At 41.4% G+C, this 17208-nt stretch overlaps 1 protein-coding gene across 1 annotated transcript in view; it reads left to right on the forward strand.

Annotated features, from left to right (window-relative positions):
- Positions 1 to 17208, forward strand: part of spock1 (SPARC (osteonectin), cwcv and kazal like domains proteoglycan 1) — a 601282-nt gene that overhangs the window by 315760 nt on the left and 268314 nt on the right. Inside the window, exon 5 of the mRNA XM_034180928.1 lies at positions 7531 to 7576. Coding sequence (XP_034036819.1) covers positions 7531 to 7576 — 46 coding nt within the window. The remainder of the gene's footprint in view (positions 1 to 7530; positions 7577 to 17208) is intronic.

Below are 17208 nucleotides of genomic sequence, written 5' to 3' on the forward strand. Positions count from 1 at the left end.
TTGGAAAAATGGCTTTTTCAAAATTTAAGAGAATTTTTCTGTTTAGAAATTTACTGCACACGTCAGTGGTCCCTTGCTGGTTATACTACAGCACTCAGTTTGGAAAAATGTGCAAAAATTGAATTTTAGTGATTTTTTAAAATCATTAAAATAAGTAATAAAATGAACAATATAAGTCATAAATTTTAGTGACACCACTCCTGAATTTATTGATTATTTTTCTGGTGCGTCTCCTTTTGTTTTTCTATGACGTTTGTCTTATGAACATCTCCATCTTTCTAACAACTCCAAAGGAGGTTTCTGTCCTCCCCGAGTTTGACACCTACGTTACCGTTTGACAAGTGGACCGTCCCAGTCAAACTCCTCACCTGCTGCTGTCAACAGAGTGGGTTGGGCTTGTCACCAGAAGCGAGACCCGCCCTGAGCTCACCTCCCCGCCTCACTGACTGCAGTGAACTCAACCCCCCCCCACCGCCCCCCCCAAAAAAACAAAATACAAAAAAGAAATATTTTTTGCATGATAGTGTTTGTAATCAAGATTTCTTGCAGTAATTGATGCATAAACTGAAATCCATAAACTGCTTAAACTGAAAAAAATATATATTATGAATGATATTCACGTTTTGCAAGACCTGCATTCACATTTAGGGAGATATTCCAGTAATCACACATCTATTACGCTTCTCCATCTCCTCGAGGTGATACTTGTTGCCCTTCATGAAAACCGACTTCTCAAAATTGGCATCTAAGAGGGTGGCTCTCTTGGCCCTCAAAATGTCCTTGCCTATCGAAAATAGGCACTCAACCGCAGCACTGGATGGGATGGCTGTGTTATATTTAATGAAGAGGTCCACCAGCACCTTCTCACCCAAGAAGGCAGCATCTGTCAAGACGTCCTTTGAGCTGGTCTCCAGCCAGATCTTAACCAGGTTCTGTACCTTTAACTTCAGTGACCTATGGCTCGTGCACTCCTGGGGCTGAGTGATGCTGCTGAAGAAGTCATCTGCCCCTTCCTCTTCATTGCTGGTGCTGCTGCTGCCCTCCACCACGGTCTCCCTCAGGGATGTCTCCACGGCAGTCTCCATGGCCTTCTTGACCCTGCTGACCTGGCTATGGTCGTGTTTCTCCAGCCAGAACAGGCGAAACTTGGGGTGGAAGGCAGCTGCCAGCTGGCACTCCTGATCTTCTAGGAGGGGTCCAAACATTTTTGTGATGCCTGCCAGTATTGCATCTACCAAAGGACTGCAGTATAGGAGGCCTGTGGACTTGGCCTCCTTCAGCTTCATTATAGTAGCTGCAACAGTTGGCAGAAGGCTCCCAAGATAGGCTTGATCCTCTCCCTGAATTTTGTCCAAGGCCCTGGCAACATTGGACATTACCTGGGCATACTCTTTCAGGAAGCTGACCTCGGAATCAGTGAAGCTCTGTAGCTTCAGCTGCGCCATCACCCGGTGGACAGCTCACTTTTTATGATGCAGCAGGTCATTGAGGACAACTGAGTCATAGGTGGAATTCCATCTGGTACTGGTGGGGACTACCAACCTCCTCTTCAACTCATCCAAAAATGGTGTCTGCTGACACGGTGCTGCGGCACTGCTGGTTCCACAGCGCCTGTGCCTTAGACATGGCCTTTCTGTAGGTAGACTTAAATTGCGCACAGGCAAGCACCTTGTCAGCATCCACGCTGGCTACCAAGTTGAAGGTGTGGGCTGCACACCTCATGTGGACTGGAAGGTTGTGGCCCAGGCCACTGGACTCCTCAAGGGAGGCCTCAACAGAGATGTACTCCACCTCACCCATGGTTCCAGCCTCAGGATCCCCCTCAATGTCCTCCATGTCCGAATCAGCAGCAGGCTCAGGAATGTCTGGCAAGAGCTCAGGTTCTGTGCCAAACTGAACAAATGCCTTGACAAAGTTGCTGCCATTGTCTGTCGTGGTCCTGGTCACCTTTTCCTGCAGGTGGAATTTATAGTGGGTGTCCACCATGGCCTCGGCGAGAACATCAAAGGTGTGGTGCCCTTTGAGCCGAGAGCAGGCCAGGACCGCGTGCTGTCTGGTGCGGGTCTTGGGGTCCAGCCAGTGTGCAGTCATCCCCATGTAGGACCTGTTGTGGGCTGACCAACAGTCCACGGTGGTCGCCATCCAGGGGACATCCTCGAACAATCTGTAATTAAAAATTATAAATCATAAATAAACAAATTGTAAAATTTAAAATGTAATAATGACTATCTGTATCAATTATTTTTAATAATTGAAACAAGAAATTTAGCATTAGACAACATTACAACAAATTTGCCCTATTGACGTATCCCATAATCCCTTGCGTGCCAGAGAGTTGCTGCAGTCAAACATAGAGAATCAACACGATGACAGTTGTAAATAACATTATACTACAAAAATTAATTTTTTTTTTATGCTTTTGTTTTCATCACGTCAATAAGAGACTGCTGCATGATACCCTGAAAACTTGCTAAAATAATTATAACAAATAATCTGTGTCTGTTACGTTTAATCTGCACGGAATTTAATAAACGCAAACCGAATTTCAGACATATTATATACAATCAACAAAAATATAAACGCAACACTTTTGGTTTTGCTCCCATTTTGTATGAGATGAACTCAAAGATCTAAAACTTTTTCCACATACACAATATCACCATTTCCCTCAAATATTGTTCACAAACCAGTCTAAATCTGTGACAGTGAGCACTTCTCCTTTGCTGAGATAATCCATCCCACCTCACAGGTGTGCCATACCAAGATGCTGATTAGACACCATGATTAGTGCACAGGTGTGCCTTAGACTGTCCACAGTAAAAGGCCACTCTGAAAGGTGCAGTTTTGTTTTATTGGGGGGGATACCAGTCAGTATCTGGTGTGACCACCATTTACCTCATGCAGTGCAACACATCTCCTTCGCATAGAGTTGATTAGGTTGTCAATTGTGGCCTGTGGAATGTTGGTCCACTCCTCTTCAATGGCTGTGCAAAGTTGCTGGATATTGGCAGGAACTGGTACACGCTGTCGTATACGTCGGTCCAGAGCATCCCAAACATGCTCAATGGGTGACATGTCCGGTGAGTATGCCGGCCATGCAAGAACTGGGACATTTTCAGCTTACAAGAATTGTGTACAGATCCTTGCAACATGGGGCCGTGCATTATCCTGCTGCAACATGAGGTGATGTTCTTGCATGTATGGCACAACAATGGGCCTCAGGATCTCATCACGGTATCTCTGTGCATTCAAAATGCCATCAATAAAATGCACCTGTGTTCTTCGTCCATAACAGACGCCTGCCCATACCATAACCCCACCGCCACCATGGGCCACCCGATCCACAACATTGACATCAGAAAACTGCTCACCCACACGACGCCACACACACTGTCTGCCATCTGCCCTGGACAGTGTGAACCGGGATTCATCCGTGAAGAGAACACCTCTCCAACGTGCCAAATGCCAGCGAATGTCAGCATTTGCCCACTGAAGTCGGTTACGACGACGAACTGGAGTCAGGTCGAGACCCCGATGAGGACGACGAGCATGCAGATGAGCTTCCCTGAGACGGTTTCTGACAGTTTGTGCAGAAATTCTTTGGTTATGCAAACTGATTGTTTCAGCAGCTGTCCGAGTGGCTGGTCTCAGATGATCTTGGAGGTGAACATGCTGGATGTGGAGGTCCTGGGCTGGTGTGGTTACACGTGGTCTGCGGTTGTGAGGCTGGTTGGATGTACTGCCAAATTCTCTGAAACGCCTTTGGAGACGGCTTATGGTAGAGAAATGAACATTCAATACATGAGCAACAGCTCTGGTTGACATTCCTGCTGTCAGCATGCCAACTGCACACTCCCTCAAATCTTGCGACATCTGTGGCATTGTGCTGTGTGATAAAACTGCACCTTTCAGAGTGGCCTTTTATTGTGGGCAGTCTAAGGCACACCTGTGCACTAATCATGGTGTCTAATCAGCATCTTGATATGGCACACCTGTGAGGTGGGATGGATTATCTCAGCAAAGGAGAAGTGCTCACTATCACAGATTTAGACTGGTTTGTGAACAATATTTGAGGGAAATGGTGATATTGTGTATGTGGAAAAAGTTTTAGATCTTTGAGTTCATCTCATACAAAATGGGAGCAAAACCAAAAGCATTGCGTTTATATTTTTGTTGAGTGTATATTAGTCTTGAACAAAGAGGACAAACAGTGCTGTAAAGAACAATAATCAAGACAAAGAGCAAACTTCACTTTCCCCCAGAACGACATGATCAGGAAGCGATTGTACTCACAGCAGCTCCCATTGAAAATAACGGAGAGACAGACTGCGATTCTCACGTTTACATAAAACAAACAATAACTTCTATAAACGCAAAGAATATATTCACGAGAGTTTTAGACACAATATAAAGATAGTTTTATATTGCGATGTTAATGGTGTTGTCCATGTGCAGCAGTTAAAGTGCAGCGTGATCAGAGCATCTCAATGCAGTTCTCAATGTTACTGAGATCTCACAGTGCAGCGACCTCTCCGAGGTTTTGCAGGATTTGAAACGTCAATAAGGTGAATAGCAATAATAAAACAGTCATACAAAATTATTTTGGGATTATTATTGTAGTACTTTTACTATGCAAATCAAGTGTTCAAATCAACCTAAGTGTAATGAAATTGCATTTCTAAATGCGGAAAATCTGGATAAAAAGGAAGATTAGGAAAACATGATGATATTAAAAAATATATAATAAATTAATACACAAAACTGATTTCTCAGTTGACCTAATTAACCGAATGGGCAGCATAAGCTTATACACACTTATACTACCCATTTTACCTCAGTAAATTTTACCAGCTATACTAAAATAATAGTACCCAATGCAGCAAAATGGGGGCTGATCACGAAATGGAGCAGACTGACCCAGTGGCTGAAGTTTTATCTCTTGAACACCAGATGGCGCTGCTGCCTTGAATACATTAGACTGACAACCGCCCCAGAATTGGGCCACATACTTGCCCAAACTTGCCCAAAGTGAGGCCCACTAACGAGAAAGAGAGAGAGAGACCGACATCTGGCCCAATTTATAGTGGGCGCAAAACAAAGACCAAACAATTGAATAAAAGTGCTTATTTTGCATTTTACCCCTCACAACAGAAGCAAAACGAGAGAACAAGCAAAACACAAACATTTGAAGATATTAATAAACTTAAATGTCTCATCTTAACAATAAGTAGTGCACATCTCGCTTTGTACACAATTGCAATGGACTTTCACATTTTAGATTTAACATAATTTGTGTGTTTTCAAACTTAATTTAACATCAATAACTCCCAAGAAATTTTGTATCTTTTACAATTTAAATTTCATCATCATGTACTGTTAAGCAAGCTTCTACTTGAATTTCAAAATACAATACACTTTGTTTTGCAAAAAAATACCTTATAAGATACTTCTCCAGCTGTTTGTGGCTGGTCAAGATCTTCCTCCCCAGGGTGCGGCGGGACATCGACGTTTTGCTGGGGTTCAAGGTCTTGACCAAACTGATGAATGTGGGGGACTCCACAACATGCAGCGGCAGCATGTTGCATACGAAGAGGTCTACGATCTTCAAGTCCACCACAGACACCAGTGCCAGCAGCTGACTGTGCAAAGGCCCCCCTGAAGAGTAGGCTGGGACAGCTGACTTTTTTTTTTGCGGGTGGCTACCCACCAAATGAAGACTGGCTGCTGCTGCTAGCTGACGAACGCCTGTGTTTCCCACGTGAAGAACCGGCCTTGATCCTTTCTTAAAATTGGATTGCATGGCCTGGGTGGTTCCTCTTCACATGGGACGTTAAATTACAAAGGCTGGTTGTGTGCCCTTTAATTGTTGTCTCCTTTGGGTGACACAGGACACACTGGAAAAAAAGGATGCTAGCGTTCTTCTTGTCCACCGATTGGAAAACAAAGAAATTGGGTTCTGGACCTCGTGGCAGGCCTGGGCCTCAGCCTGAGCTGCTCCAGACACCTCCCCACTCAATCCAGGCTCCTCTTGGACGTCATGCTCAGGCCGTGGAACACAAACAATGTTTTCCTCACTCATTTTCCCCCCCAAAAAACACCATAAGCTCAGAAAAAAATAATAATGCTGGCTTGCTCACTTGCTGCTAGTCACGTTCGAAACGCACGAAGACTAACTACTAAACACGAGGCTGTCGACGTCATCAGCCAGCAACAGCCAGTCAGAGCATGCAGAGCGCAGTGAAGTTTTTATTTTGTAATTTTGTTTATATATATGTATATATATATATATATATATATATATGTGTGTGTGTGTGTGTGTAACTTAAAGACCATTTCTATAAAAAAACAGTAAATCGCAGGAGTCACAGTTTATCTCTGTATAACGTCACCCATGTTGCATTCAATGTGAATGGTAAAATTTATAACTCTCAGCCTCTGAGAGTGCTCACATCTGTTATTATGAATTTATGGGGAAGTGATTGTTGTACAAAAGCTTCACATAACTGTCGCTGAGATAGATGATGACTGGAGTGCAGTTTTAAGCAGAAACGAGGCAATAACCTTGTTGCTGAAGAACTGAAAAGACCCATGTGCAGTGAAGGCACAGTGAGCGTGCCCTCCCCCTTCTGAGCTCCGGCCTGACTGTTGCACACAGCCTGGAGGAGCCAGGAACGATTTTAGCTGTTTACAAACCTTTTTGACTGTTAAACCTTACTCACTTCACCACCAAAAAAAATGTTATCGGACTGAACGTTATCGGAACTTAACGTATCGGAAGATAATTGGTCCGATAATGGTTTTAAAATTTATCTGAAAAGATAATCCGATGATGAAAACGTTATCTTCGATAATTATCTGTTATCGGATTATCGGAACTGTGCCCACCACTGGTACTAATAGACATATAATAAAGTGAATTACTAAAATGGAATTACTGAAGTTAAAGAGAAATTACCAAATCAAATTTAAACAGTAACATTAATGTAACGGTCAGTCTGCATCCAGGAAGAACATGATTAAAAAGAAGACATATTAAAGAAGGCATTGCTTAATTCCCATATTGCTTGTTTTGCGAAATTAAAATAATATCTTGTGTACATCTTGGGTTACAGTGTAGCTGATGTTAAAGAGCACATGTACAGAAGTCAAAGCACTTTCTGTTTCTAAAGGTTTGCAGGTCTCACTTTGAAAATATTTGACTGTTAAACTCTAAAACACCATCTCCTCAAATCTTTTCTTTTATCACATCTTTTATTTGTGTGTCTCTGCATTTCTGTCCAGTGTTGAATGTAAATGTGCAATTTGACCACAACTATAAATGTTTCTGTCCTCGTTTTAGCAACAAGTTTAGTTTAAAACTGTAAGCAGGTATATTATTGATATGTTTCCTTTTCTGTGTTACTCGCTCATTTTTACAGACCATGCAGCAACGGCTTGACAGAAGAACAAAGAAAGTCTACAAAATAATTGTTTTCTCAGAGTGATGTTATAAATTCCTAACACAGTCGCTTCTTTTGTTTTTCCACTCAGGATGATTATTTCAAAAGCTGGGCTCCTGCAAAGTCTCTAGACCATGGTAGGACCCGTTATATTCACTTTCAACTCTGCGTGAAACTTGAATGAAAAGCTGTTGATTTTATATCATTAATAATTGTAGAATGTAGCTTTTAATAATGCATGCTATGTTTTTGGTGATTAAACTACAGTGCATCTTTTCTTTTAGATGGTCTGCAATTACTTAATTAGTTACTATAGCCTAGTTGAAGGTAACCAGAATTTTCATTATAACATCTCCACAGGAATGCGATAACACACAACTGATGGTCTCTCTCTCTCTCTCTCTCTCTCTCTCTCTCTCTCTGTCTCTGTCTCTCTGCAAACTATAAGAAAATCAGGTTGCATTTACTCAGGTTTTATTGCTGTTTGTTTTGTGCCTCATACAGGGCAGCACACCTGTAAAGAGATTAAAAGGAAATCAAGAATATTTATTTATTTAGGCTTAGTAGCACGGTGGCTTTGGTTAGTACTGTTTCCTAACAGCAAGGGTGCTGGAAGTAGAAGTGCTGAGGGAGTTGCAGCACCCCCTGCTGGCATGAAGCTGTAGTTGCAATGGAAATAAATTTATTGAACAAATCAATGTTGGTTGTTCGGTAAACTTGGTTTGACAGTCATGAGAGGTCATTAAAGTAGACCTGCATTAAAATAAATGCAGTCAGATCTTTGGACCAAAAAATGATTTATATTTACACATAAGATCCTTCTGAATGTATTAAAGTAAATCTGCAAGCCCAGATCTGCCATTCAACGGAGAAATCTTCATTTAAAAAATGACAAATTTACAGCTAAAATTTGGCCCTCTGCAAAACTGTCATCACATCCGGGATGTTGCTGAGACGTAAGGCAGAAGACCCTATCCCAGCATGCATTGCGTGCGCCAACTGTAATTTGTGGATTTACGTCAGTTTGCATCTCTTACTAAAGCACCTTTTTATTGTCTTATACGTAAGGATCGACTTTTTTTAAAACTTCATATTGTCTTGCGGTACGTTTGATGAGTATACATTTCTTTTATTTTTGCTTGAAAATTATTTTTGGGGACTTTTACATATGCCCATTTGATTGAGTGGTGTCGCATTGAAAATCTACTGTCTTTAGCCTCTGGTGTTACCGTCGCGGGGTATGGATGCGGGACCCGCAAAGAATCCAAGTCATTAAAAAGATACAAACCTCTCTCAGTGGTCACGGAGCTCTGCGGCTGTGATTACCGAGACCGTGCGGTGCTGCGGATTTTTCCGCAAGAAGTCTGTCCTTGCGGGCTGCCGGAGCGCTCCACATCAAAACAGTGAGCGTAGTCTCTGGACTTGTAGCCAAGTTGGCCGCACCTCCATTCAGTAGACAGGGAGGTGATGCCGGAGTTGGCCGCAGCTCTGCACAGCAGACACGGGGGCAGTGTGAGTGGCCCGCTGCGGTGTTTACCGAGCCAGCAGACTCGGTAAGCGCATCGGAGGCAGTGAGAGCAAGGCGTAAGGATCGGGGAAGAACGTCGCCCGCTGTCGATGTCGCCGCTGATCTGAGCATGCAGAGCTGTATCTCACATTCATTGCAGCTTACTTTTGGATGTTGAAACCAGGATGTGTATAACAGTAACATTACTAACAGATAAAATCAATTTCAATCGAGAAATAGTTAGTATTGCATTCACTCAATGCGCTGGATCGGACTGAAGGTGCAAGCGCTCTGTCTTCTCCCTCACGTCATGGCAATGTCCCGGATGTACATACAGTTTTCACGGAGGGCCAAATTTTAGCTGCAAATTTGTCATTTTTAAACGAAGATTTCTCCACTGAATTACAAATTTGGGCTTGCAGATTTAATTTACTGCATTCATAAGGGTCTTATAAATACATATCAGCTATTTCTTTCTGAGATCTGACCACATTTATTTCAGTGCAGGTCTACTTTAAAAATAAATCAAGAAAAACGTTATTGGTTTTCAGTTTTGTAATTAAGTTTTAAATTTCCTCAAAGTATTTAGGATTATTTTAAAATGTAATCAGAAGCAATAAAACACTGTTAGAATTTAAATGTGTTCATAATGTGTTATTCTTCATCCATCTGGTTTATGTTAATACAGTATATTTTGTTTCGGTCTCAGTGTGTTTTAAGGTTTGGGTGGACTGCAGAAGATTTTCAGATTTCAAAGTGAGCCAGGGCTTTCTGATTTGGGGATGACTGATTTAGATGATTAGAATTTTTAGTCTTTAGATTCGATTAGCGTTACTATCGTTAGTTTTTATGTTTGTTTGATGCCCTGCATGCTTCACCCTCAGTCTTTACAGTTCACAGCCTGCAAATGAGAACAATTCCAACTGGACTAATTGAGTTGTTCAGTGAGTTGTTGCCAGGAATCCAAACACATCTTTAAATGTGTACGTGCGGACGTGCCTGTGTGTGTGCGTGCATGTGGATGGACTGTGGCAACAATGCCAAGTCCACTTTATCAATCGCGCTCCAGTGTGTAACGCCCTCACACTTGCTGTAACTCTTGACTAAACTCAGTTATTACAAACACTCGCTCACCCTCCCTGACACTCTGTCTGTTTTCACACCCAGCAGCTTTCTGAATGCCACAACATACTTAAATCATTCTACCACCAGGTTTGTTCTCATCCGTGCCGACTTACTGCTACGTTTTCAGCACTGGAAATGTATGACATCAGGGAAAGACTTGGTGAGCGGACTTATCTGGGCCAGCTCCTCGTGGGCACTGTGTTTAATGAGAACAGCCTCACATCAGCACAACAAATTCTACTCTTACTCTGGTTTCTCAGAGATGCCATGAAGTGAAGCGAAGTAACCAGGGACTAAATGCATGAAACAAGCTGTCTGTGCCAACATCCAAAAGTAGGGAACTCAGCAAAACCCAGTTTAGATTCTCAAAGAGTAACCAAAATATATGTCCTGTTTCCCAGATATGTGGGCTCGGTTTGTCAGCCACAAACATTTCCTCCAATCTGAGTCTACAGTGGATAGGTGGTCTTTATTATTATTATTATTATTATTATTATTATTATTATTATTAACAATAATACAACCCCTGGCAAAAATTATGGAATCACCGGCCTCGGAGGATGTTCATTCTGTTGTTTAATTTTGTAGAAAAAAAGCAGATCACAGACATGACACAAAACTAAAGTCATTTCAAATGGCAACTTTCTGGCTTTAAGAAACACTATAAGAAATCAAGAAAAAAAGATTGTGGCAGTCAGTAACGGTTACTTTTTTAGACCAAGCAGAGGAAAAAATATGGACTCACTCAATTCTGAGGAATAAATTATGGAATCACCCTGTAAATTTCCATCCCCAAAACTAACACCTGCATCAAATCACATCTGCTCATTGACATTAACCCTATGTCATGAAATTGACCCTATGTGTCTTTTTGCAAGGAATGTTTTCACAGTTTTTGCTCTATGGCAAGATGCATTATCTTCTTGAAAAATGATTTCATCATCCTTAAACATCAGAAAAGTGTCCAAAATATCAATGTAAACTTGTGCATTTATTGATGATGTAATGACAGCCATCTCCCCAGTGCCTTTACCTGACATGCAGCCCCATATCATCAATGACTGTGGAAATTTACATGTTGTCTTCAGGCAGTCATCTTTATAAATCTCATTGGAACGGCACCAAACAAAAGTTCCAGCATCATCACCTTGCCCAATGCAGATTCGAGATTCATCACTGAATATGACTTTCATCCAATCATCCACAGTCCACGATTGCTTTTCTTTAGCCCATTGTAACCTTGTTTTTTTCTGTTTAGGTGTTAATGATGGCTTTCGTTTAGCTTTTCTGTATGTAAATCCCATTTCCTTTAGGCGGTTTCTTACAGTTCGGTCACAGACGTTGACTCCAGTTTCCTCCCATTCGTTCCTCATTTGTTTTGTTGTGCATTTTTGATTTTTGAGACATATTGCTTTAAGTTTTCTGTCTTGACGCTTTGATGTCTTCCTTGGTCTACCAGTATGTTCGCCTTTAACAACCTTCCCATGCTGTTTGTATTTGGTCCAGAGTTTAGACACAGCTGACTGTGAACAACCAACATCTTTTGCAACATTGCGTGATGATTTACTCTCTTTTAAGAGTTTGATAATCCTCTCCTTTGTTTCAACTGACATCTCTCGTGTTGGAGCCATGATTCATGTCAGTCCACTTGGTGCAACAGCTCTCCAAGGTGTGATCACTCCTTTTTAGATGCAGACTAACAAGCAGATGTGATTTGATGCAGGTGTTAGTTTTGGGGATGAAAATTACAGGGTGATTCTATAATTTATTCCTCAGAATTGAGTGAGTCCATATTTTTTTCCTCTGCTTGGTCTAAAAAAGTAACCGTTACTGACTGCCACAATCTTTTTTCTTGATTTCTTATAGTGTTTCTTAAAGCCAGAAAGTTGCCATTTGACATGACTTTAGTTTTGTGTCATGTCTGTGATCTGCTTTTTTTCTACAAAATTAAACCACTGAATGAACATCCTCCGAGGCCGGTGATTCCATAATTTTTGCCAGGGGTTGTAATAGGTGATGATCAAGTGGTTAAAGTGGTGGGCATGTGACCAGAGGAACCTTGGTTCAATTCCCTGTCTGACTGTAAAAATCAGTTTCTCCCAGAGGGATATGACTGCCTTGCATGGCAGCATCCTGACATCTGTGTGGGTGAATGTGAGGCATCACTGTAAAGTGTTTTGACCATAAATCCACTGTAAATAAATATATATATATATATATATATATATATATATATATATATATATATATATATATATATATATATATATATATATATATATATATATGAGGTTTGTTAGAAAAGTATCCGACATTATTTTTTTTAAAAAACCATATGGATTTGAATCACGTGTGATTACATCAGCCAAGCTTGAACCCTCGTGACATGCGAGAGTTTTTTCACGCCTGTCGGTGACGTCATTCGCCTGTGAGCCCGCCTTGTGGAAGGAGTGGTCCAGCCCCCTCGTCAGAATTCCTTTGTCTGAGAAGTTGCTGAGAGACTGGCGCTGTGCTTGATCAAAATTTTTTAGAAACTGTGAGGCACATCCGAGTGGACGCCAATCAAGAAATTCAGCTGGTTTTCTGTGAAAATTTTAACGGCTGATGAGAGATTTTGGATTGTTTCTATCGCTGTAAGGACTTCCCACGGAGCGGGATGTTGTGCAGCGCTCCAAGGCGACGTCGTCATCCTGTTTCAAGCTGAAAACCTCCAAATTTAAGCTTCTGTACACCCAGGACGTCGTGAGAGAACAGAGAACTTTCAGAAGAGGTCAGAATCAGCAGTTTATCCGGACATTCCACTGTTAAAGAAGATTTTTTTTTAATGAAAGACGTACCGACGCGGCACGCCCGCCACAGGAAAAACACCTCCGTTGGAAGCCTTAAGGACAAGTTGGAACATGCCCTGCTGTTAAACAATTTCTCAGATACTCACTCAACTGAAAGCCACCAAAAGCCGCCTGGTTTTTACAAATGGTTATCAACACGGAGGTGTTTTTCCTGTGCCGCCGCACCGCGCCGGCTGTGTCCCGACGCGCCAATCCGTCCGCACATCTTTCATTAATAAAATCTCCTTTAACAGTGGAATGTCCGGATAAACTGCTGATCCCGACCTCTTCTGAAAGTTCTCTGTTCTCTCACGATGTCCTGGGTCAACAGAGGCTTAAATTTGGAGGTTTTCAGCTTGAAACAGGATGACGACGTCACCTCAGAACGCTGCGCGACGTCCCACTCCGTGGGAAGTCCTTACAGCGACAGAAACAATCCAAAATCTCTCATCAGCCATTAAAATTTTCACCGAAAACCAGCTGAATTTCTCGAATGGCGTCCACTCGGATATGCCTCACAGTTTCTGAAAAAATTTTGATCAAACACAGCGCCAGTCTCTCAGCAACTTCTCAGACAATGAAAATCCGACGAGGGGGCTGGACCACTCCTTCCACAAGGCGTGCTCACAGGTGAATGACATCACCGACAGGCGTGAAAAAAACTCACGCTTGCGCACGAGTGTATATATATACACTCAACAAAAATATAAACGCAACACTTTTGGTTTTGCTCCCATTTTGTATGAGATGAACTCTAAGATCTAAAACTTTTTCCACATACACAATATCACCATTTCACTCAAATATTGTTCACAAACCAGTCTAAATCTGTGATAGTGAGCACTTCTCCTTTGCTGAGATAATCCATCCCATCTCACAGGTGTGCCATATCAAGATGCTGATTAGACACCATGATTAGTGCACAGGTGTGCCTTAGGCTGGCCACAATAAAAGACCACTCTAAAATGTGCAGTTTTGCTTTAGGCAAAGGCTATACACCCAACCATTGGGCAGATAAGTCATACATTGAACATTACATGCACAACCGTTGGGCAGATAAATATGTCTTATCTTGTTCGCCCAACTGTGATCGTGTATTTGACATGTTTTATGCATCTAAACTACGTTTTTTACACCACTTTTTAAGGCTCTATTGTGGCGTATGTTTGACACGTTTAACGGCGTCATCTTTAATTACTGCGAAAACACCGCAATGGATCAAAACAGACAAACTTCATAAGCATTTTTAAACGGAAGCCTGTTAATGACGACAGAACAGTTTGTGAACAAAATGCTGCTTGTTGACTGTAAGATGATGTTAGTTTGACACAGTTCCCTGGGTGTGATAAGCCAAACAGAACCACTTTAGATCACAGCCCCTCCGCGGGGTGCGAACCCTCCTGCAGCCGGTGAGAAAATATCCGCCTTTTCCCCCCTGCGTTGAAACCTTACAAGCGCGCTTATTGGTTGGTTGCGGTTGGGCATATATGCTCGCAAATTTACTTTATTGACCCAGCGGTTGGGCGTATAGCCACTCTGTTTGCTTTATTGGGTGGGGGTGGATCTGGGAGGGGTCAGAAAACCAGTCAGTATCTGGTGTGACCACAATTTGCTTCATGCAGTGCAACACATCTACTTCGCAACGAGTTGATCAGATTGTTGATTGTGGTCTGGAATGTTGGTCCACTCCTCTTCAATGGGGGCACAAAGTTGCTTGATATTGGCAGGAACTGGAACACACTGTCATATACGCTGATCCAGAGCATCCCAAACATACATGGGTGACATGTCCATTGAGTATGCTGGCCATGCAAGAACTGGGATGTTTCAGCTTCCAGGAATTGTGTACAGATCCTTGCAACATGGAGCCGTGCATTATTATGCTGCAACATGAGGTGATTTTTTTTTTCTTTTCATCTCTTTGTTCATCTGTTTTGACATTGCATTCTCTAAAATTCTCACCTTATGACATCACAAAGATCAAATAGGGATAACCCTTTGTCAAACCCAGGATTGTAACTGCCATCAACAGTTGGTTGATGGAGGTAATAATGGTTGGTTATTATTCCCTCAGTGGACGTGTGCTGTCTGAGTGCAGGTCGACTTTCACTGTACACCTCATTTTGTAAGTCTATCTCTGCAATATTTATAAAGCAGTAGATGCATTATGTTACTGCTGGCAGCAGAGAGTGAACTGAAGGTAATATCAGTCACTGCTCTGGCACTCCAGTGTTATGCATGGTTCTATGGGTGCAGTATTTATACAAACATACTTGAAATGTCTCTTCATTTATGAGTGTTCAATGTTGATTTTTGTAGTATTACACACTAAATGCTCTTTAGTTTCCTAAGCCACACACGGTAAACCATTTCTTGTGTCAGTTATTTAGTTATTATCAACTGTACCTTTAATTTGTTCTCACTAGCACTCTTCATTGGACACTACACTCCTTTTCTTATGCTACTGGATGCTGCATTGTAAAAACAGTGAGCTGAGTGATGCACTTCTGCACATTTTCCACAGGCTTATTCCGAAACAAAGATTGCCCCATTCCTAAAGAAGGAATAAATGAACAAAGCACTCTTTGTGGAAGTATAAGTACAATAAAATCAAATCATTTTCCAACCTTCTGTTTGAAACACTTTCAAGCTGCAGAGCCTGAAACCTTTTGCAAACACGGCAGTGCATCACTCCTACATGCACACATACAGCACGCATGGGAGTAAAACACAGCAATACAATTATGCAGCGAAAATGAAATTGTGCATGTTCCAGAAAAACAGCAGTTTAAAAAAAATTCTTGGGACATGTTTGTGGAAACATTCAGACAATCTGGTCCGTTTTAGGGGCAACTGGTCATTTTTGGACCTTCAGTTAGTTCTCGTGGGTCCCATTTATACCCAACTGGTACAACATTTATCTTGCTGATAACAGTAACACTGTCATTTGACTTTCAGTATCATTGTGATGAAGTTTTAAATTGGAGTTACCAGGTCTGCTACTAGAATTGACAGAATCATATCAAAAGTAGTACCACTCATTTCTACACCTTCACCCTCACCTCATTACCAATGAGAGATAGGGACTTTTTCAGATTCCAACTTGTGAAGCTTAAATAAAAGAGAGGACACACCTGTACTAATATCTAGGAATTGGTGTGAATCATTCAGACCCGATCGGCACATACAGTATATGTTAGTCCAGTTGTAACAGTAGAAGACTTATTGTGTTGAGAACAAGAATCTCTGAAAAAAAACAAAGAACTGCAACATGGAGAGGGTCCACTAGTCGTAGGGTCCACTGGTCCTATCCTCTTTATTTTATTTGATGGTGTATATTACAACCCCTAATTGATTTTAAAGTTCACAAATAAATGTAGTACATTCAAATAGCTAACAAACCAGATCCAGTTTTGTTCAATTTACAAAACTAAAACATATGATTTTATTGCTGCCAAAATGCTGCTGCCAAGCTTTTGACACGGAGCAGAAAGTTTGACCACATTACACCCATTTTGGCATCTCTTCACTGGCTTCCTGTTTCTATGAGATCAGATTTTAAGGTTCTGTTACTGGCCTATAAAATTGTTCACGGACTGGCACCGCCCTATTTAGCTGATGTACTTAAACCCTATATACCGGCCCGGGCTTTGCGTTCACAGGATGCAGGACTACTTTGTGTCCCTAGGGTGAATAAAAAGTCTGTTGGTCATATCGTGCCCCTGTTCTGTGAAATGATCTCCCTGCGTCAGTGAGGCAGTCAGACTCTGTGGAGACTTTCAAGTCCAGATTGAAGACGCATTTGTTTTCTCTTTTCTATGATTAGCATATTGTGTTATATATATATATATATATATATATATATATATAACTTTTTTACTCTTTTATTGTGCTTTAATCTTTTAATTATGCTCTTTGATCTTTTGGTCCATTTTGACTTGTTTTTTGGAGTTGTTTTCTGTGAAGCGCCTTGAGGCGATGCTATCGTGATCTGGCGCTCTATAAGTTGAATAAATATGATTTTGTTGATATACAACAATAATCACCCTTAACTGTACTGTTGTCTATAAATCTGTTGAATTGAAAATCAACAAATAATGGTAATTCACCATAATTAAATGTTTTTTTAATTATTATACTTTTGTAACATTACTTAACCTACCTAAGTGCAAAATATAGCCTACCATAAATGTTAAAACAACTTCAACATACTCTTTTTAAGACTAGGACTAGTGGACTCTAGGACCAGTGGGAACTTCCCCTTCAACACAGGACTGAGGGTCTGCATCGTTGGTTCCTTTTGTTTAAA

The sequence above is a fragment of the Thalassophryne amazonica genome, chromosome 11 (assembly GCF_902500255.1).
Source record: "Thalassophryne amazonica chromosome 11, fThaAma1.1, whole genome shotgun sequence".
In the NCBI taxonomy this organism is placed as follows: domain Eukaryota; kingdom Metazoa; phylum Chordata; class Actinopteri; order Batrachoidiformes; family Batrachoididae; genus Thalassophryne; species Thalassophryne amazonica.